The sequence below is a fragment of the Miscanthus floridulus genome, chromosome 2 (genome assembly GCF_019320115.1).
Source record: "Miscanthus floridulus cultivar M001 chromosome 2, ASM1932011v1, whole genome shotgun sequence".
Lineage (NCBI taxonomy): Eukaryota > Viridiplantae > Streptophyta > Magnoliopsida > Poales > Poaceae > Miscanthus > Miscanthus floridulus.
In genome coordinates this window covers 151,917,091-151,938,853 of record NC_089581.1, presented here as the reverse complement: position 1 = coordinate 151,938,853, position 21,763 = coordinate 151,917,091, and the positions used below count along the sequence as shown (strand labels likewise).

The window sequence follows — 21,763 nt, the reverse complement described above, 5'->3', positions numbered from 1 at the left end:
GAGATAGAATATTTCCGTTCTGGTGGCTATTATGGTTGTTAAACTGCATCAGCATTAGTGACTTAGTGTGTATGATGATGATTGAATCTATGTTCATCTGAAAAGCTGAAGGTCCCTTTTATGCCCGGCCGGGCCATAGATATAATTTGTACCTGGGCCAGAAGTGATAGTGCAGCCCATGACAAAATTCGAAGGGTGGCCTTTCTCGTACACTGTTCGTCCTGCTACTTGTGCAATTGTTTTTCCAGTACCAACCTCTTTTTTCAATCAAGAGAATAAAAAAAAGGTACCAGGCTGTAGATGAATACGGCCCTTTGGAACATAGGATTTTCAGATGAATCATGTAACCCTTTGGAACATAGGATTTCACAGGAATCATATAGTGATTCTGTATGAATCGGTTAAAATCACAAGAAAAACTCAAGATTCAAGAAAATTTATAGAAATCGGTTCGTTTTCACAGAAAAAAAACACAAGATTCAGCAAAAAATTCCTGCATTTCAAAGGGAGCTAAACCTTCAAGTGTTAAGTGTAGATGGACGGCATAAGTTCGTTCGTTGTTGCAGTTGATATAGCACCATGTTAAAAAGTACAGGTAACCTGATCTTAACCTGCTCATGATCTCACTTGGGGAGGACAGGAGGTACTGACTGACCTCCAAATTCGAGACAAGATCCTGTCGGCAACATCGCATTCGTGCACGGCGCGCCCAGCCTTGCAGCGCAGCCGCTTGGCTCGTAGCGCAGGGCAGCGCACCACTTGACCTGAACTCAGTATCTCTTCACCTGCTCAATGGCTACCACAGGGCATCCAATTCCGAGCATTGAGCCTGCGACGCAGTGGCCTTCTTTTACCTGCGTACTCTGACGAAAAGCTGCGAGGATCCGGTTCTCCTACGATCGACCGAGCATCCGCCTTCGTCGCCACAAACACTGCACCCACCGAAAAGGCCACTGCACGGCCCGCGGTCGCCGGGCCGCTGGCCGCTTTCCTGCCGCCGGTTGCTGTCTCCGTGCAATTCCGTTTCTGAGACGCCCCTCCGCCCATGTGTGCCCGTTCCTTTTTCTCGCCGGCCATTGCGTCCGCGTGATCGCAGCCAGCACGTTTGGAACAGGACGGGTTCACATGTTCTCCCTGCGTGACTGCGTGCGTCTCGCGATGTTTCACGTGAAATTGTTGTGTTCTGGACGGGTCATCATCGCCAGGTTTTTGCAATGTGATGGTGAGTAGCGCCAGGTTTTGCAGGTCGTGTGAGAAACTATGGGCGAGCTCGTGCCAAAATTGTTAAAAAAAACGTAGGGACCAGTGCTCTGGCAGCACAGACAAGATAGAGGAAGGATTTGCTGCCTATCTGGAACAGCCTCTACGCCGCTGTTCTTGTCAGCGCCATACGCCCATACGCTTCCAAGCGAGCTGAGTACATGTATGGATATGCGGCCGCCTTTTTCGTGGCCACCCTAGCATCTCGAGTTGTGCTTCTTTACTCTTTATTACTTCATCCGTTAGAATTCTCGTTTTCTGATAAGTCAACTTTTATAAACTTTAATCAATTATAAATAAAAGAATATTATTATTTATAATACATAATTATTATTATTAGATAGATAGTTGAATATATTTTTATAATAAACTTATTTAAGATATAAATGTTACATGTATTTTATATAAACTTAGTTAAAGTTAAGAAAGTTTGACCGGCACGTATGACATGACTTTTTTTTAATCGGAAGGAGTAGCTCTCAATGCCACAGTGGCCGCAAGAGGTTGGCCCTCCCTCACATCGGACACAGATACTACATTATGTGGTTGCACAGTGACCACGCACTGCATGCAGGCTATGAAATCGACAGTCTGGTACTCTAGGTCGAGGCAGATGGAAAACAAGGGGAGTCGCATTGGACAGTCGATGCGCGTCTCAAAACATATAGAGAAAATTTGCTCATTGCCATCACAAATTATAGCTCTTTTCTAGTTGTCATAAAAAGTTAGAGCTTATCTTATCGGGCATCAATTTGTATTTTTTGTTTCCTCAACTGCCATTACCGTGAACAAGAGCCCCATTATGTTAGCAATCTGTTAGATTGGATGGGAAAGACAGTTTTACCCCTTCAAAAAAATTGTCCAAGAAATCCTTGGATGCCATTGATGTCCAGAGCCATATACCATAATATATCAGATAAAATGATAGAAACATAGATATGACAACAACATAAATATTATAGGAACATGACAGACGACATTAAAGCAACATATTTTGAACATAGTTAACATGACATTAGGCATACACTATATAGATGTTCATTGGTTCACCAAGCAAAGTAGCAGTTCATTGGTTTACAGACCAAGCAAAAGAGCAAGTTCAACCAGCCATCATTGTCCATATAATTTGCAACTAGACTCATTCTCGCTAAGCAAAATAAGCAGCCATAAGTTTGCATAGCAAGGAAAATAAGGCAGCTGCACTACTTAACATCACATGATATGCATGAACTACGAATTAAGATCTCGAAGTTTCCTCTTGCTTCTAGTGTGTGCAGCAGGGCTTTGGTTTAGTGGAGTCTTGCTTCTAGTCACCATAGCTGGACTATCTGGTGGCACTGGAACCATCTTTTTCTTCTTCTTCTTCACTTATGCCTTGGCCTTTCTTTTATCCTTTTTCTATTTTGTAGGCGTGGATGTGGAAGGTGGTGGTGTTGTTTCACCTAAAGACATGAAAGGGTACTCAATTCGTAGTTCATGCCTTGTGTTCTGAAAGGGCTTGGCTTAATGATATTCTGTGTTACTAAAAGTACAATGCAATTACTGTATGAATGATTTAGTGATAATTCTGTATAGAGGCATACCTAGAAGGAAACTGCATTGTTTTAGGTCCTGCTTGAACTAGGACAATACTACTATCACACGATGGTTCAATTGTCTTCTTCCTCCTCTTCGGTCCCCCGTGCATTTCATGAATCACATCTAATATTAAAAGGCGGCAATATGAAATTAATAACAAGTGGCAAAAAAATTAAAGATGAGCAATGTCAGCATGCTTACTTCTCAGCTAGCATGGCTGCTATATCATCAGGGTCACCATACTTGCAGTTATACCACCAATGGCCATATCCCTTGCAGATAGGGCACTGATGTGACCCTTTCTTCTTTTGTCGTGCTGCTACCACCCTCAGTACATCCTTTCTTTCTCTTTTTCTGCCTTCTACCAGTCGTAGGTTTTAGAAGCGGTGGCTCCATAAAGAAACCATGGTCAGATTTCGGCCACTGAGACTTGTCTGGCATGGCAGGTATAAGGGCATCATATGCTGCTCTAAATTTCTCAACAAAATAATACATGTCAACATGTTTCTCCAATTGATCCGGAAGAGATGTGATGAATTTAATAGCGTGTTTACAAGGAATCCCCGAGACTTCCCATTTCCTGCATGTACATGTTCTTGCTTCTAGGTTGACAACACATTTGAAGCCACTGCCATCCTTCACAGATACCTCTGCTATGGTATCCCCACATCTCTGTACATCCATATCCAAGTTCCTGCTTTGCTCCTTCAACATCTTGATGATGTGTGGTAGAATGATCCTTTGAATCTTTCTTGAGACTGTTCTCCTAACATCCCACTTATCCATAACAAGTTGCCTGATCTTGTCCATAAGGTCATCCAAATTTAGACCTTTGTACTTCTTGATCCAATTGTTGAAGCACTATGCTAAATTGTTGGTCACATAGTCAACTTTGTAATGTGTCCAGAACTGACTTCTTGTCCATATCTTAGTATGACATTGCCTTATATAAGCCATTGCTTCTGGTTTAGCATCTTCCATTGCTTTCCAATGCTTCTAAAAAAGTAGGGGCTCCATGAATATGTTGCGGGCCAAAGATGGTCCTCAAATATCTTCCTGTTGTACCTTTTTTTTGAAGTTTGACACCAAACGCACCATGCACTCTCTATGTTCTGCATCTGGGAACACTTCCTTCACTCCTGCCATCACTCCTTGACCAGCATCTGTACAGATAGCTAAGCCTACAGGAGCTCCAATGGCATCTCTAAGTCTTTGCATAAACCAAATCTAATTTTCATTTGTTTCTGAGTCTATCACTCTAACAGCAATTGGATACATCCAATTGTGCTCATCAACAGCTATTGCACATGCTAGCTATCCCCTAAACTTTCCTGTCAAAAAGGTGCTATCTATGGCCAAGTATGGTCTGCATACTTTTAGAAAACCATCTACACATGATTCATAGCAAAGAAGAACCTATTAAATCTGATTTGATCAGCAATTTTGTGGTGATCTATGACTACAAAACTTCTAGGGCTGCACCTTTCAACCTCTGCCTTAAACCTATATAGGTTGTCAAAGCTACTGTCCCAACTACCAAATGGTTGTTTATCAGCTAGCTTCATACCATCATACACTCTTTGGTAAGGTGCATCTACCTTGTGCTTATCCTTTATCCGCCTCACCAATTCTTTAGCTCCCACAATTGCATCTTCCGCGAGCCAATCCTTGACTTGTTCACACACCCAAAATTTGGTTGCATTCCTCACTACTTTACTCCTCCTTGAACTGGAACAGGAATGTTTATGTGGGTTCCTCGTCTCCAGCATATATATTTCAACAAATTGAACAAATATTCTTAGGGGGCAGCTAAATAAAGCACTCATCCTTTAACAATATACCCAGAATTTTGCAAAATAAAGAATCTAATTGGACAAATGTTACCTTCATTGTAATGTTGCCCTTCATTGTACGAGCATGTAATCTCCATCTACATCCTTCATCTTTCTTCCTTGAACAATATACCCTCACTCTCCTTGGATCACTCTTTTTGATGTTAAACTCAAATTCATATTTAATAGCATTCTGAGAAAGTGCTAACCTAAACTCACACATGTTGGGATATATGCTGCCTACACACATTGGAGGATTATTTTTGTCATAAGATAAAACTGATGTAGGTGGCAGAGGATCTTTTCCAACTAGACCATCCTCTTCCTCATACTCTTCATCAAACTCAGAGTCACTACTCTCAATTTGAGCAGGTCCAGATTTACCATGGGTCAGGTATTCAGCTTTATCATCAATACCCACATGTTCATTTTGTGGCTTAAGATTTGCAAGAATACCATCATTAGCAAGAATATCATCAGCAGCGGGCTCATTTGTGCTAGGTTGGCTTGAAGGCATAGTGGACTGGCTTGCTGAAGGCATAGTGGACTGGCTAGCAGAAGGCATAGTGGACCGGCTTGCTGAAGGCATAGTGGACTGCCTTGCCAAGGCATAGTGGACTATTTTGCTTGCGGTATAACTGGACAAGCCACAGATGGAGTACTTGGGATATTAGGCACCTCTGAATTTTCAGAAGTATAAGGCTCAGGGATAGGCACAATATCTCTAGGTTCATTGTATGTAATGGTCATGTGAACTACCTTGCTATGAACATGTTTGTTGAACATTGCAAGAAGTTCTTGATCTATTGTGACTTGAGGGAAGATCTTTTGGAGTTCATCATAGTAAAAAACAGATACTGCTTCATTGTAGCCATGTGGATATGCATCGACAATTTCTTGGACAAGATCCTTAAAATTGCATCGATCAACATCAATAACCTTGGAGATATGAAAGCATACAAACTCCTTCCTACGCTTTTTAGGATTCCCAAAAAGTCTTATATTCAGCAGGTAGCTGGACTCATGCTCCATCCTGTGAATCAATATGCTATTAAAACTATGCACACCCATCAAAGTACAGAGAACTCGTCCGTGCTCCTAATCTTCAAATCGACAAGAGATAAGAAGAGAAAAGGAAGAGCATAAGCAGTTACCTTGTAGGAAGCCATGATGTGTCAGGACTATGTGCTGGCGACGCCATGCCTCCTCAGACCATGTGCAGGGAGGAGGCGTGGTCGGTTGGGCCAAAGGAGAGGTGTCCCGTCGGTGAAGGCGTCCCGGCGTCGGTTGGTGGCGAGTGGTGTCCCAGCGGCTCGGGGCCGTCGGTCGGTGATGGGTCGGTGGCGTTGGTCGGTGACGGCTGTGTGGCTGGTCGATGGTGTCGGTTCGTGATGGCTGGGTGGCGCGACGGTGGCAACCGACCGCGAGGGTCGCGACGGCAACTGGCCGCGCGGGTGGTGGTGGCGGCGCTTGGCCCCGCGGGTGGCGGCGAAGGTGGACTCCAGCACCGCTGGTGGTGGCGGCGGTGGTGCCCGGTCGCGCGGGCATGCGGGCTGCGGCGCGAGCTCGGGGCGCGTGGCTCGGGATTGCTAGGACCGGGTTAGGGTTCGTCGGGTTCCTCTTTTTTTGTTTGTGTCTGTGATAGTTGAGGGCCGATTTGGCTGAGAATACAGGACACCTCGGGTTTTTGATCGGCCACCGCTTCCACCTAGGGCAGGGGCAAAAACGGACACTGCGGTCAAGTGAACATGGACGCCGTCTGCTGAATGGCACTTAAGGAAACAAACTATGGAAGGAAATGGCAGTTAAGGAAATAAACCACATGTAAGTAACGGTGATGGCAGCTAAGGAAACAAAAACACAAAATGATGGCAGATAAGATAAGCTCTATTTTTTATGGCAACGAGGAAAGCGCTATAATTTTTTATAGCAATGAGCAAATTTTCTCAAACATATACTAGTTGCACGATTAATTGGTGTATAGTGCAGTCCACTGCACACTGAAGTACATTTGCGTGCCCATTTCATGCAAGCTGAGATGGAGGCAGTCAGGCAGATGCCATTTCAGGGCTATTCCCTCCGTCATAAAATAGAAGTTATTATCACTTTCTAATAAGTTAGTTTTTTTTAACTTTAACTGATTATATATAAAAGAATATTAATATTTATAATACATAATTAGTATCATTAGATAGATAGTTGAATATATTTTTATAATAAATTTATTTAGAGATATAAATGTTGCACATATTTTCTATAAATATAGTTAGAGTTGAGAAAGTTTGACATGTACATATCCCATAACAACCTCTATTTCGGGACGGAGGGAGTATTACCATTGTCTTCTTTTCAATGTAGTACTACATCTTCGGTGTTTGTCAGCTGGCACAGTTACGAACTCATGAACAGTTTGAATAGGCGGCTAGGGGCCTATTTCTGGTAATGCATTTGAGTAAAGTCTTTCTGAATCGATGACTAACAGACGTTTGTCTGAAGCTGCTGCTGCTTCAATCCTCGTTGCCTTGTTAGGAGTGTACGTCACATGCAAACTTTACACGGTAAAAAAGCACCAGGGTGTGTCGGCACTGGAAATGGAAAGACTAACGCTCATTGGTCGCGCTGCAAAAGTGAGTCGTCCACTACCTTAATTTTTTTAAAAAAGAGAGATTTTGTTTCATTCCGGTTATAAACGACCTTGATCAATCCACTACCTTAATCTACAGTGGTGTAAGATTGTAACAATGCGATAGACACTTTTACCTAAACGGTCGTTTAGCCTTTTATACATCATTTAAACGTTACACAGTGATTCACCATTTTCGTTTAATCGACCGTTTAACCGGTCTAAGTGGCCGTTTAGGCAAAATAATGCCTAAATAATAAGTGACCGACTGTTTAGGATACCACTATGCGACAGAGGACAATGTTTTTTTTAGTGACTTGTTTTTTGGTGAACCAATGAACAAATCAATCCTAATCTATTTGTCATCAGTACTAATGAACTACTTAGGCTGGTCGCATGCGGAAACCCATCCTTGTAAGCCTGAGGTGGACGTGTTCTTTTCAATCTGGTGTTCCACAATTGCACAGTACAACGAACTTGTCGAGTAAGTTTCCACGTGTGTGTTATTTAAAGCTGATGTCGTAATCAGGCTAGGTTAAATACTTATAATTACAAAGTTCAAAATGAGCGACGGCGAAAATATTGGATTGTTCAACTTGCACTCAGGTCCTAAGTATTAGAATGTGAATAGCTAGACTAGAATTTATATAGTCTAGAATGAAGAGTCTCGGCAGTTAAAAAGTCATGTAATTTCTTTTATAAACTCTTGATCAATCAATGGAATAGCAGTGATTATTCGTCTATCATGGTATCAGCTAGGTGACCCTTCTCCTACCTGCCACCTCCTCTCCATCGCGACGCCCCTTCCCTCTCCTTCCATCCATGGCCGACGATGATGCCCAGGCTACCCCTGCTCTGGCCGCAGCCATTGTCGCTGGTCTTCCCCCTCCCCCTCCCCCGAGCCTCGCTTCGGCGCTCGCTACTATCAACATCAAAACCCACATTCCTTTCGCCCTAGAACTTGATCCACCCAACTATTCAACCTGGCGTGAACTCTTCCTCACCCTCGTCGGCAAGTTCAGTGCGCTATCTCACATCGATGGCACACCAGCTCCGGAAGATCCTGATGCTTCATGGTTGGCGATCGACTGCTCCATCCGCTCCATGATCTACTCTTCATCGTCACCTCGCATGATGCGCTTGATCATGGAGACCGGTGCCTCTGCTCGCACCATCTGGGCCAAGACGGACAACCTCTTCCTCGACAACAAGGCATCTCACGCCATGACACTCTTGAGGCCAAATTTCGTGTCTTGTCCTAGGGCGATTTATCGGTGCTCGAGTTCACCCAGCGGCTTAAGTACCTCGTTGACGGGCTCGCTGATCTGGAGCAGCCCGTCAACGACTCCATGCTGCTGCTTGCCCTCCTCCATGGTGTCAACGAACCACTCCGCGGCATGGCCTCCATCCAGAAGACGAAGACTCCGCTACCCTTGTTCCTCGAGGCCCAGTCCCTGCTTGCCATAGACGAGTTCGAGCTCCTGGCGTACACCTCGGCCACCGCATTCACCGCGCCCAAAGGCGCCCCATCGCCTCCTCGCGCTCCTGTGCCGGCGGCTGCAGCATTCGCTGCCACTCCAACATCGCCGGCCTCTCATCCTCCGGCTCGTACTTGGTGGCGCGGCAAGGTCAAGGGTCAAGGGACGGGGGACGGGGGTAACAACACCTGGCGTGCTCCTCGTCCATGGTCCAACCCATGGAGTGGCTGATTTCAGATGTGGCCTATGCCAGGACAGGGTATTCTGGGCGCTCGCCTGGGCGGAGGTCCGTTCTGACAACAATTTCGTCCGCCGCCACCGTTTCCGGGTGTTGCATAGGCGCACCTTGCTACGGCTCCTCAGCCCGGCTACCCCTACGGACACCTACCCCTACGATCATGGTGCCTACGGCCTCCACTGCGCCCTTGACCCGACAGCGTCCTGGGAACCAGGCCGCCCTGGCCAACGTTTTCAACACGATGACGCTACAGTAGCCCGACTGCAAATTGGTACATGGACTCGGACGAGTCTTCGCATCTTCGTCATCTTTCGGTAATCTCTACTCCATCAGCTCCTCTCTTCCTTCCAATTCCAACATAATCGTGGGTAATGGCACCCGTCTTCCTATTACTTGTTCGGGTCAAGTCTTGCTCCCTATTTCCCACCCGTCCTCTCCACCTTTCCATCCAACATAAGATGTAAGAACTCATCTTCAGCGATCCTTAGGCCATTGTTACAATAAAGTTTTATAGGGGTTTTAATCTTATTAAATAAAATGCCACATAGATAAAAGTGGTGATATATGTTTATAAAAAAGGTGACATGGCAAAAAAAAATAGATAAAAGGAATGAGTTTTATCTAGATAAAACTTGGTACGCTATGTTTTGAGGACTATGAAACCTGTTGAAATTGACATTTGAGGCTAGATGGTTTCATGAAACGAAACTGTGATTTCTGACCCTCTTTTTACTTGAGTGTGTTGAAACACTGCTGCTGCAGCTCTACTTATATCTGATCCCCATGGTTGACTTTGGAAACAATTCTTGCTCTTGTTAGTCTAATACTCTCTCTGTTCCACACTTCCACCACTATATCTAGATGCATAATTTTTGCTAGGTATCGAAAAAAATCGAGAACTACTTATAATTTTGGAACAGATAAACAGCAAGTTCACTGAATATGCAGCATGGCGAGCACCGTCCATGATAACTGAAAACCAATTGTTTACACACAAAAAAAGAACATAACTGAAAACCAACTTCTCATTGGTTGGCCGCCCGGCCGGTGTACCGGATGCTCGACGAATCCAACGCATTCAGGCATTCCGCTGATGTTCGTTTTTTTTTCCCGTTACGATGTGCGTTGGAGAAAGAGCTGCTACTGCGTTACCCTTTCCCTTTGTATTTTTCGATTGCAGACTTTGCATTTCGTCAACTTGGAGCAGTTAAGTCTTTCCACCCTTCATTATAGTCGACGAGTACATAGATGTGCGAACTGTGCTATCATCAGACTACTTAAAAACGATCAAGTTGATGCGTACAGCATCACAACATGGCCGACCCGGTATCATCTCTATCTGCATAGACCACATACCATGGCGCGCAGAAATATCTTTAGTCTGACCGTGACAGACACCGTCACAAAAGGCGCCGACCTGGAGGCTTTTAAAAAACCAACCAAACGATGGAGCTCATTCAGGCATGGCGTAATACGTCGTCGGATGCCATACCGACTGATGAGCAATCCACTGCGAGCTGGAGGATCCCAATCAAAAAGAAAGAAAGAAAAGGGACCAAAAAAAAATCTTCGTACACCAATACTACTAGCATGTTCCCGGGACCCAGTGTGACAAGCCTAGCCTAATTGCTGCATCGAAATGTCTGACATGACCTGTGTGATTTATCGGGCAAAGCGACGACTCAGATGCCACGGACGGCTACTAATAAAAACACGATGGTTGCGGGCTGATGATGCGTGAAGGCGAGGCAGGCGGGAAGCAGCGCGGGACCGGGGGCCTTTGCGGCTGGCCGGCCGGTGCGTGCATCTCACCCTGCACCTCCCCTAACAGCCCCGTTCGATTGGTTTGCCAAGTTGCCCCCCACCCGGGCCTTTTTGGCCGCCAGCCTATGCGCAGCCCCTCCCGCAAAAAAGGTCGGCCGTCACAGGGTTCACGGATCACGGACCCTGCTGCGGTCCAGCTGAAGTGCCAACCTGCGCCGCGCGGGTGGATGCCGCCCGCCGCACGCGCTCTCTAGACCGGAACGGACTGCATCACAGGTGACGGTGCGCGAGAGATGTCGGCTGCTCTGGCATTCTGGTATAGACATAGTGGCATAAAACTATCAATCCCTGCCTAGATCTTGCCAATGTGTTCTAGACCTACATGCTTCCGCACACGGCACACCCTGCTTCGAGCATGCCTCAGTGTTCCCAATCCCAGATGCTCAGGAATTCAGGATCAGTTCGTATTAACAACTTGAGCAAATCTGCGGAGTGGATCTTCTCGTTGTTTTAACAGTAAATACCTCTCTTGTAAAACTTGTCAACGTATAAAACACCAAAGATTGTTCTACAGTCAGTGTCGGAGCTCGCTGAACTGACGGATAACCGTGAGTAACAGAGTAAGTGAAAAGTCGGCATCTCATTTTTTATGCGTTGCGAACCGGTGGTCACGGCCCTTTGGTAAAACTGTGCGGCCATGTGACCTTACTGCCGAGTGGAAGAAATGAATAAGTGACAGGACCGTCTCTTCCTCCCTCCCTCCCCGAAGAGTCAGTCACTCGGTAAAGTAATCGACAAGCAAGTGTATTTTTTTGCGGCGCCGATGGTGACAGTTTGCGCATCGTTATCAGAGCATGGGTGGAGTGGAGACAGCCAGCCGCGCCAAGGCCCCAAACTCATCCTGAGAGGGATCTTGCTTTCAGCTTCATTTTGAGCTCCCCACGTGATGGCAGCATCTACGTACCTTTTCCATACGCTAACTCGACGTGTGTAGTGTAGGGGGGTCACTAATAAAAATCAGGTGCTCCATCCACCGAAGCAACCTGGTTTCGTGGCCCGCGTGACGCCCGGATTCGCCACGGCGCGCGCGGTCGCGGCCCCCGGCCGCGCATGCCGTCTCGGCGTCGGTCAGTCAGCTCAGCACCGTCGCGCCGGCGCCAAAACTGGCACGACAACGACTGGGCGGTGAGCCAAAAGGCCGGGCGGGAAGGCCACTGGCGGGGTGGGCAACTGCACCACAGAGGGGATGCATGCATGACCTCGTGATATCGCGACACTGCCCGCGGCCGGAGGTTCTCTCGGGGCTTCGGCCGCGCGGCCGGCACCTGGGCCCCGTGGTGTCGGGCCGCCGGGCGCGCCTAGTCGAGACTGGCCTCCCCCACCCCCACGTTGCGCTGCCCGCCGGTGTCGCGCCATCCCATGACACCCCGCCGCGACAGTCCTGGGCGGGGGCTGCTCATGCATCCATCCAGTCCAGCCATTCCATTCGGTTCCGGCCACAGCGTCGCTTGCTCACGCTGTCTGGTCCACGTCCATCCACTCCCCTCGCTCACGCCGACGCCGTGGGCGGTCCGTCCGGCGTCCGCCACTCCGCCCGGCGCCGCGCGCAGGCGCAACGTTTTTCGCGTTTTCACGGGGACAAGCCCGCGTGTTCTCATGCTTCTGGCCTCTTGGCCCGTCCGTCGGCTGCGGCACCGTGCCGACAGGAACAACCCCAGCGGTCGGCGCATGCGTGCGGGGTGCAGGTGGATGTTCGCATCGTGCCGACTCCGGCCGGGAAGGATTTTTGACTCGGCCGTGTCTCCGTCGTGGGAAGGACTAGTCGTCATGCAGTCTGCCTGCTCATCCCGGTCGTTTTGCCTGCTCCAGTTCACCGTATCCTGGCTGCGTTGGGTTGGGATCGATCGAACCTGGGCCACGCGGGGTCGTGGGTGGGTGCATCCCATGCGTCTCACTTGCCCAGACACAAGGCCTGTTTGTTTAATCATCAAAACAGCTGTGTCTGCCCTGGGTTAGCCAGTTAAATAAATCAGTAATAAGTAAGCGCCTTTTTGCGGCTCCTCCGGCAGCTCCTCCTAGAAAGCGATGCCGAAAAGGATTTTGACCAGGGAAGTGCTCGCAACTTGTGGGGCCTGCCTTTTCCCAGATTCGAGCAAGATGGAGGAGTAGATTATGTTATCAGGAAGCACACCCCCAAATTAGGACGGTATCTAGCCTGACAAGCTTGAGAATAGGTCTCGCGATGGCGTACATACAAGGACTTCAAAGTTGAGTGAGATCGAGACCAAGTGAAATCTGTAACAAGCCTATGATAGATCATATAACCTCTAGAATCGTAGATCAGGAGATAAAACTTGACTTAGATGGAAAAATTTGGTGATATATCTTGCCCTAAGACAGTTGCGGCCTATGGCGCCGCAGTGACGTGGCCGCCGGTGTCGCAGCAGTGTAGGTGCGGTGCAGTGACGGCGGTCGAAGGCGATGGCGCTTCCCGTCGCTCACAGCGTCCCTTTAGATCGGACTAGGGTTAAAAACTTTGGGGTGGGACTGGCGGCTACCGGTTAACCTCGTGACTTGTGGCCCAGTCCCCACCGTCCTTTTATGGCGCTGCACAATGGGGGCCCATCAGCCAGTAGAAAGGTTGAGCGCCCCACATTAGGGCACGGATCAAGGGCTGGGCCAATTGGTGGAGATCAATCTAACATTGTCCCCCTTGATCTCACCTTATGACTTAAACTTAACTTCCTTTTTCTTTTCCCATTCCATCACAGATCAGTGCATACAGCGTATCTCATCGCCACGGTCAGTTACCATTAGATTAAACAGCTATAACACACCTCTCTGTTTTGAAACAGATACTCAACTAGGCCCTTAGTATCTAGAAATCAATGGTTTTTTCATAACCCCATGTCGATTGTGTGTTCTCTGAACACTACTGGGTAGGTAAGCCTTTGGTAAGGCAATCCGCAAGTACTTACTCGGTACCTATGTGCTCAATGCTTTAAAATGATTCTAGATTTTCTCCTTTACAACATATATACCTTAGTGTCAATGTGTTTGGCAGCACACCTGACTTGTTGTCTTAGGAGTTAACTTACTTTAAATGGTTATTGATGTTGTCTACCATTATTAAATCCTGGGTATAAATTCCCTTAACCTCATTTTGCCTATTCCTTAAGCCTCATGACAAAGCTATACTATGGTATGCATCACTAATGATACCACAACTGTTTCTTTGGAGCTTTTTCATAATAATACTTCAACTGTGAGTGTTAGCAACTGCTGTGGATTTCACTACACATCTCGCCAAGACTTAACTTTTGTACCCTCAACTACTGTAGAGAACTTATTCTTTCTTACTCAGCATGAGGCCTATGATACATTGCAAAATTGCAAGACATTCTCAACTCTATTCCAGTGATCTATATCTGAACTAGACTTCTGGTAAAATATCCTGGATATATAAACTACGTCCAGGGTAAGTTCTTACTTGTACTTATACACTCATCGAGCTTCCAACAGCTGAAGCATATGGAAACCATGTTCATTTGATCGATCTCATATCGGTTTCCTAGAACACTTAAAGTCCTCAAAACTATTACCCTTGACTATAGGAGTCGGCGTAGGTTTACTCGCATGCATACTTTATTTCTTTAGAATCTTTTCTAAGTATGCCTTTGCGGTAGTCTTAATACCCCATTTTCTTCTATCTCGGTGAATTTTGATTCCTAGAATCAATGACGCTTCATCAAGATCATTCACACTGAAACTTGAGGATAAAACTTCTTCTTCTCCAATGACAGATTAACATCACTACTAGTGAGTAGAATGTCATCTATTCACGGGATGTGAAAAGTGAATTTTCCATTCTTGAACTTCGCATAAACGCTATTGTCCTTCTCATTTTTTAAAACCCAAACTTTCTTATCGTCTCATCAACTTCAAATATTACTGTCTAGAGATATGTTTTAACCTATAAATGGATTTCTACAGGCGGCATCTTATACGTTCTTTTTCTTCCACGATAAAACCTTTCGGTTGTGCCATGTAAACGTTTTCATACAAATCCTCATTGAGGAATGCTGTCTTTACATTTATATGATGTAACTCTAAATCGTAATGTGCCAGTAACACCATTATGATTCTAAAAGAATCCTTGCATGAGACTAGAGAGAAAACTCTTAGCGTAATCTATTCATTCTCTTTGTATAAAGCCTTTTGCTACAAGTCATGCTGTTGGTGCAGAAAGTGACCAACACGTAAATATTTATAGTTTTGCCGTACGTTGTGATCGGAGGTGGCCTAGCACTCAATGACATAGGGTTTATACTGGTTCGGGCAACGTGCCCTACGTCTAGTTTGAGTCGGTCGGTGACTTTATTCCTGAGCCCAGGTGCTCGAATTTTGCAGTGGGGTTACAAACGAGAAGGAGAAAGATGGGGGGATACAAGACGTCCTGGTCAGACTTTGGTCAGAAGGGTCGAGAGTGACGGGAGCTCCGCTATGTGCTAAAGTGAACTTGATTGATCTGAATGAATCTGCCCTTTGTTGGAGAGAGCGCACCCCTCTTTTATAGATGAAGGGGATGGTCTCATAGGTGAGAGGAAGAGAGTGCGTATGCTACTAAGTCTTGTTTGTCCACGCCGGCGGGTACAAGATAATGATAGACGCCCACAATACTATTCAATGTCAGATGCACGTGGGAGGTGGCGTCGTTTTCTTTAGGTATGGCAGATGTCGGCGCCTATCAAAATGTTGATACCCAGAGGCATGCGAGGGGTTTTACCATGTTCGCCCGATACGGTAAATGCCGGCGCCCGTAACACTGTTGATGCCTAGAGGCATGTGGGGGAGCCTTATCATATTTGTCCAGTATGGGGGTTAATGGCACCCATAATACTATAGGGGAAAATGTCGACGCCTACAACACTGCTTGGGCTCTGTTGTGCCAAGAGGGTCATAGGGTACTGCCTTGGCAGGTGCGCAGGGTACGGTCCCTAGTATTGCGGTTTGACTTGTGCGCCCTGCCTTACTTTCTCTATCCGTTTCCTGGTCCTTATCGAGCGGGCGTCCCCGGTCGGTTGGTCCTAGTCGGCTCTGATTACGCCAGTCGGAGAAGAGCAGTGACCAGGGGTTTGGCGCATCCCCAGTCGAAGACGCGGGTTGGAGTTAGAAGCGGTGTTTGGCCAGGCCTTCCGGTCGAAGAGGCCGTCCGGAGGTGGGCTGGAGACCGAGGCGAGCGCTTCGATGAGAGAGGCAGGTCGGAGTTGGAAAATGGGTGTCGTTCCTCCTCGGCCAGGCCTTTCGGTCAGAGATTGGATCGCCCTTCTGGCCTATCGTTTAGGTACTTGGGCCGGCCCATGAGTTACGCGTTGTCTGCTTGGGCCGAGCCTTTTTTGGGAAGCCGGTCCGCGAGGGACCTCGGATTTATGAACCCAATAGGAGCCCCCGAGCCCCTGGGTGATTCGGGTAGAATCGTCTGGGGGATTTTTGTTTTGACGGCGGGTGCATGCGAGCGCACCCTCGGGTGTAGCCCCTGAGCCCTCGGGCGATTCGGGCTGAGTCGTCTAGGGGTTTTTTTCGTGTTTGCCAGCGGGAGAAGTTTCGTTTCGTCAGTGGGTGCGCGCGAGCCCACCCATGGGTGTAGCCCTGGAGCCTCCGGGCGATTCGGATACAATCATCTGGGGAGGTTTCAGTGGGCATGTGTGCGTGTTTTTTAGTTGAGACGAAGTTGTCAACCAAGGCGTCGTTGCACAGCCAAGGTAGTTAGTTTTAGGGATCGGGCGAGACGGAGCTCGCGGATCCTGGCATCGTTGCACGCCGTGGGATTCAGGCGAGTTGGAGTAATGAATCCTATCATCGGTGTAGCCCACGCAGCCGAGGCAGTTAGCTTAGGGATCAGATAAGACGGAGCTCACAGATCCTAGCGTCGGTACGCGCCGTGGGATCAGGCGAGTCAGAATCGTGGATCCTGATGGGGCAAGTTTGGGGTCGTAGACCCAGGTGTTAGTGTGCAGTTGAGGCGTAGCTAAGGGATGGGGTGAGTTTAGGGCCGCATACCTAGGTGTTTGGTGTGCAGTTGAGGCATATCTAAGGGATGGGGCGAGTTTGGGGTCGCAGACCCAAGCATTTGGTGTGCAGTCGAGGCATTGCCGAGGGATGGGATGAGTTTAGGGTCGCAGACCTAGGCGTTTTGAGAGTCTTGAGCCCCCGAGCCCTGTTAGGCTTGGTAGGGGTCAGTTTGAGTTTTGTGCGTTACCTCATCCTCGGTTTCTCACAATTGGAGGAGCTGAGTTTTGTCGCTTGCCATGATCGCTCGGGCTCGACTAACATGCTCGGTGAGCTCGGTAACGGGTATGATTGAGTGGAATCTGGGTCCATCGTTCGTGATGGGGTCAACATAGCCCTCTTGTGATATTCCACTGCAACTTTACCTACAATCCGGTAGATGCCTGGGTCATTCTGGAGACCGACCCGGGTGGCCTGCTGGCCTCCCCTCGATGGAGATTCTGTGGGTTTGGCGAGAGATTTAGGATCGAACGAGCAGGTTGAGATGACCCTGTTCACTTCATGGCAGACTAGGCGAGGGCCGCATGGGGCTCATTTGTGTTTTTTCCCTGTCTCTGTTTGACGCGAGGTGGCCTCGAGCCCTTTGTGGGCCAGCCTTCGTACCCCAGTCGGTTGTTGCTCATGTTGAATGTGGCAACTGCCACTTCATGACGCAACATGGAGCATTGTGATGCATTTCGGTGCATGTGCGATGCCTTAGTTCCCGAGCCCCTAGGCAATTTAGGGCCTGAATCGTTCGGGGGGCATGGGCGTATGGAATGAATGCGTGTATAAATGTATGAATGATTATATAAAGAAATAGCAGGGGTCGATAGCGTTACCTTGATGACTCGAGTGACGAGGTTTGAAGAGCTCCAATCGGAAATGTCCGATCGGAACCTGTGCTCGTCGTTTGTGACAGAGTCAGCATAGCCTACATGGGGCATCCCCTTGCTCCTTACCTGTCTCTCGATGTTTTCCTAAGCCGTTCGATCAACTTAGGATGCCCGATGGTTTCTCCTGGTGGAGATCCCGTTGTTGTGTTAAAGTTTTTACCATGTGATAGTAAAAAAGAGAGGTGGTATTTAGTATTGTACCCTTATGGAGCCCCCAAGCGACCCGGGCTAAAAATGTTTGGGCTGGGGTGCTTTACAGGAGCGAGTGTTTGACTAAAAAGCGGTAAGACCAAATTTAGGGGAAAACGACGTTGTTGTTCAATGTTCCAAGTGTTGGTGAGAACGTTGCCATTGTCGTCCTGTAGTCGGTATGCGCCTGGTTGGATTACTTCGATCACCATATAGGGTCCTTCCCATGGTGGAAAGAGTTTGTGTTTTTCCTTTGTCGATTGGGTTCTCTAGAGCACGAGATCACCGACTTCAAGGATCCTCCCCTAGATCTTCCTTTCGTGGTACCTACGGAGAGTTTGCTGGTAGCGAGCGGAGTGGATGACGGTCATCCCACGGGCCTCCTCGAGCAGGTTGACTTCTTCTTGCTGAGCCTCCACAAGCTCGGTCATGGTTGAAAGCCTTCACTCTTAGGGGCGCCGTGGTCGAGGATGGAGGGCAAGCACTGCTTCAGCTCCATAGGCCAGGAAGAAGGGTGTTAACCCTGTGGATCAATTCGGGGTCGTTCTTAGGCTCCAGAGGATCGCTGGACCTCTGCAACCCATCGCCCGATGTACTTGTTGAGTTGATCGAAGATGCGTGACTTGAGTCCTTGGAGGACCATGCCATTGGCGCGCTGGACCTATCCATTAGTACGTGGGTGTCCGACCGAGGCCCAGTCGATTCTGATGTCGTATCCTTCACTGAAGTCCATGAACTTCTTCTCGATGAAGTTAGTCCCATGGTCAGTGATGATGTAGTTAGAAACGCCGAACCAATAGATGGTGTCGAGGAAGAATTTGACCGCCTCTTCCGAGCAGATGTTGGTGATGGGCTTGGCCTTTATCCACTTGGTGAATTTGTCGACTGCTACGAGTAGGTGAGTGAAGCCGCCTGTGCCCTTTTTGAGGGGTCCCACCATGTCGAGGCCCTAGACCATGATCGGCCAGGTGATGGGGATGGTTTGGAGCTCCTGTGCCAGCAAATGGGTTTGTCGAGCACAGAACTGACATCCTTCACACCTATGGACGACCTCCTCTACATCTTGTAGCGCGTTGGGCCAGTGAAAACCTTGGCAAAAGGCTTTTTCGACTAGCGACCTTGGGGCCACATGATGTCCGCAAATCTCGACATGGACCTCGAGGAGGAGCTGCTTCCCCTGGTTGGTGGGGATGCACCTCATGAGCAGCCCCGATGGACTCCGTTTTAGAGTTCATCACCAAGCGTGACGAAGGGCTTAGCGCATCGAGCTATCCATTGAGCTTCAGTTCTTTTAGGTGGGAGAACCTCCTCGAGGAGGTAGGCAAGTAGTGGCGCTCGCCAGTCGATTTGATCAAGTGCCAACACAGCGACATTAGCAGGTGACGTTGTCATGGAGGTACTAGGGTGGGAGCCCCCAAGCGCTGGCTTGGCGTTGGGGTCGGAGCCCCTGGGCATTGGCTTGGCATTAGGGTCGGAGTCCCTGGGCGTTGGCTGGGTGTCAGGGTGTGTCTGGATCGGACCTTCTAGGATATGGGTGGATGGCTCATGGACATCATTGATGAAGACCCCGCTTGGGGATGGATCTCGCCTGGTGGCCAATTTTGCAAGAAAATCGGTGGCATCGTTGTCCTTTTGGGGGACGTGATGCAGCTTGATCCCCTAGAATTTATCCTTGAGCTTGCACACCTCTTGGCAGTATGCTACCATGAGGGGGATTTTATAGAAGGACTCCTTCATGACCTAATCAAGGACCAGCTCCGAGTCACCACGAACGTAGAGTCACATAGCACCAAGCTCGATGGTGATGCATAGTCCATTGATGAGGGCCTCGTACTTTGTGGTGTTGTTTGAGGCTAAAAAGTGGAGGTTGATGGCATAGCAGAGCCTACTCCCATCCGAGGAGATCAGAACCACTCTAGCCCCTGAGCCGGGCGCCATTACGGACCCATCGAAGTACATTGTCCAGTACTCGTGGGTGACGTCCGGGGTCGGTAGCTGCACCTCTGTCCATTTGTTGACAAAATCCGTGAGAGCCTGAGATTTAATGGTGGTACGGGGGATGTACCTGATGTTGTGGCACATGAGTTTGAGTGCCTACTTGGAGATTCATCCCGCGGCGTCGCGATTATGCACGATGTGCTCGAGCGGATAAGAAGTGACGACCGCAACTTCATGGTCGGTGAAGTAGTGTAGGAGCTTCTAGGTCACCATCAACACGGTATATAGGAGTTTCTGCACCTGGGGGTGCTGGACCTTGGGGTCGGTGAGTACCTCCCCGACGAAGTATATGGGCCGCTGGACCTTAAGGTGGTGTCCTGACTCCTCCCTTTTGATGACCAGGGCAGCGCTTACCACATGGTTGCTGGCCACGATGTAGAGGAGGAGGGGTTCTCCCCATTCGGGAGTGACGAGGATTGGGGCCTGAGCTTCCTCAGTCCAGACGAAAGCGTCTGTCTTTTTGAGGAGCTTGTAGAGTGGCATCCCCCGCTCGCCGAGCCGAGAGATGAACCGGCTTAGGGTGGCTAGACAATCGACAAGCCTTTGCATGCCCTTGATGTTGCATATGGGGGCCCATGTTGGAGACGGTCATGATCTTTTTGGGATTGGCCTCGATGCCATGCTCGGACACAATGTATCCCAGCAGTTTTCCCTTTGGAACCTCAAAAACACATTTTTTGGGATTCAGCTTGATGTTGAACCTTCGGAGGTTCGCGAATGTCATGGCTAAGTTTGTGATTAGGTCGCAAGCTTGAGCTGTTTTGACCACTATGTCATCAACATAGACGGTGATTGTTGGTTTCAGTCGCTCGGCTTGATCGGGCTGATCGAGCGGGTCGATTTGGTCGACGAAGCATTGTTGCATGCACCTTTGGTAGGTGGCGCCAGCGTTCTTCAGGCCGAAAGGCATGGTTACATAGCAGTATGAACCATACGGGGTGATGAACAAGGTTGCAAGCTGATCGGACTCTTTCATCGCAATCTGGTGATAGCCCGAGTAGGCATCTAGAAAGGAGAGGATCTCACAACCCGAGGTGGAGTCGACTATCTGGTCTACGCGCGGCAAAGGAAAGCGATCATTTGCACATGCTTTGTTGAGGCTAGTATAATCAACGCACATTCTCCATTTTTCGGTCTTCTTTTTAACAAGAATAGGATTAGCGAGCCAGTCGGAGTGGAATACCTCTCTGATGAATTTGGCTGCCAGGAGTTGGTGATCTCTTCGCCTATGGCCCTGTGCCTTTCGTCGTTGAAGTGATGCAGACGCTACTTGGGAGGCTTTGAGCATGAGATGAGGCATGGTGCGTGCTTGGCGACCTTTCCATGGTATGCCTGGCATGTCAGAAGGCTATCATGTGAAGACATCACAATTGGCACGCAAGAAGTCGATGAGCTCGTATTCCTATTTGGCTAAGAGCTGGGATCCAATCTGCACCATCTTGGTTGGGTCGGTGAGGTCGATTCCCTCCACCTTGGTTTCCTCGAGCGAGTGGAAGGCCGTCGAGGATTTTGGTTTGTTGCTGTCTGGGACTATCTGGGTCGACGACTCCCCGAGCTACGAAAGCTCGAACGAGTTGATGACCGTGGTGGCGAGCTCAAAATGCTCATGGTACTAGCATTTTCAGCTTGAGGTAGGTGTAGTTGGGGATTGCCATGAATTTGGCGTAGCATGGATGCCCTAAGATGGCGTGGTAGGACCCAAGGAAGTCCACCACTTCGAAGGTGAGGAACTCTGAGCGGAAGTTGGCTCGGTTGCCAAACATGATAGGCAAGTCGATCTGCCCGAGTGGGTATGCCTGTGCTCCCGGGATCACCCCATGGAAGGGAGAGCCCGCTAGGCAGAGTTCCGACCGGGGGAT

At 48.5% G+C, this 21,763-nt stretch overlaps 1 protein-coding gene across 1 annotated transcript; it reads left to right on the top strand.

The window, feature by feature from the left end:
- The first annotated feature begins 8,115 nt into the window (after nt 1–8,115).
- LOC136537267 (uncharacterized) lies at nt 8,116–9,002 on the top strand. Its single transcript, XM_066529301.1, has 2 exons — nt 8,116–8,505; nt 8,556–9,002. Exons 1-2 carry the CDS (start codon nt 8,116–8,118, stop codon nt 9,000–9,002), a joined length of 837 nt encoding a protein of 278 aa, XP_066385398.1.
- The last annotated feature ends 12,761 nt before the right edge of the window (nt 9,003–21,763 follow it).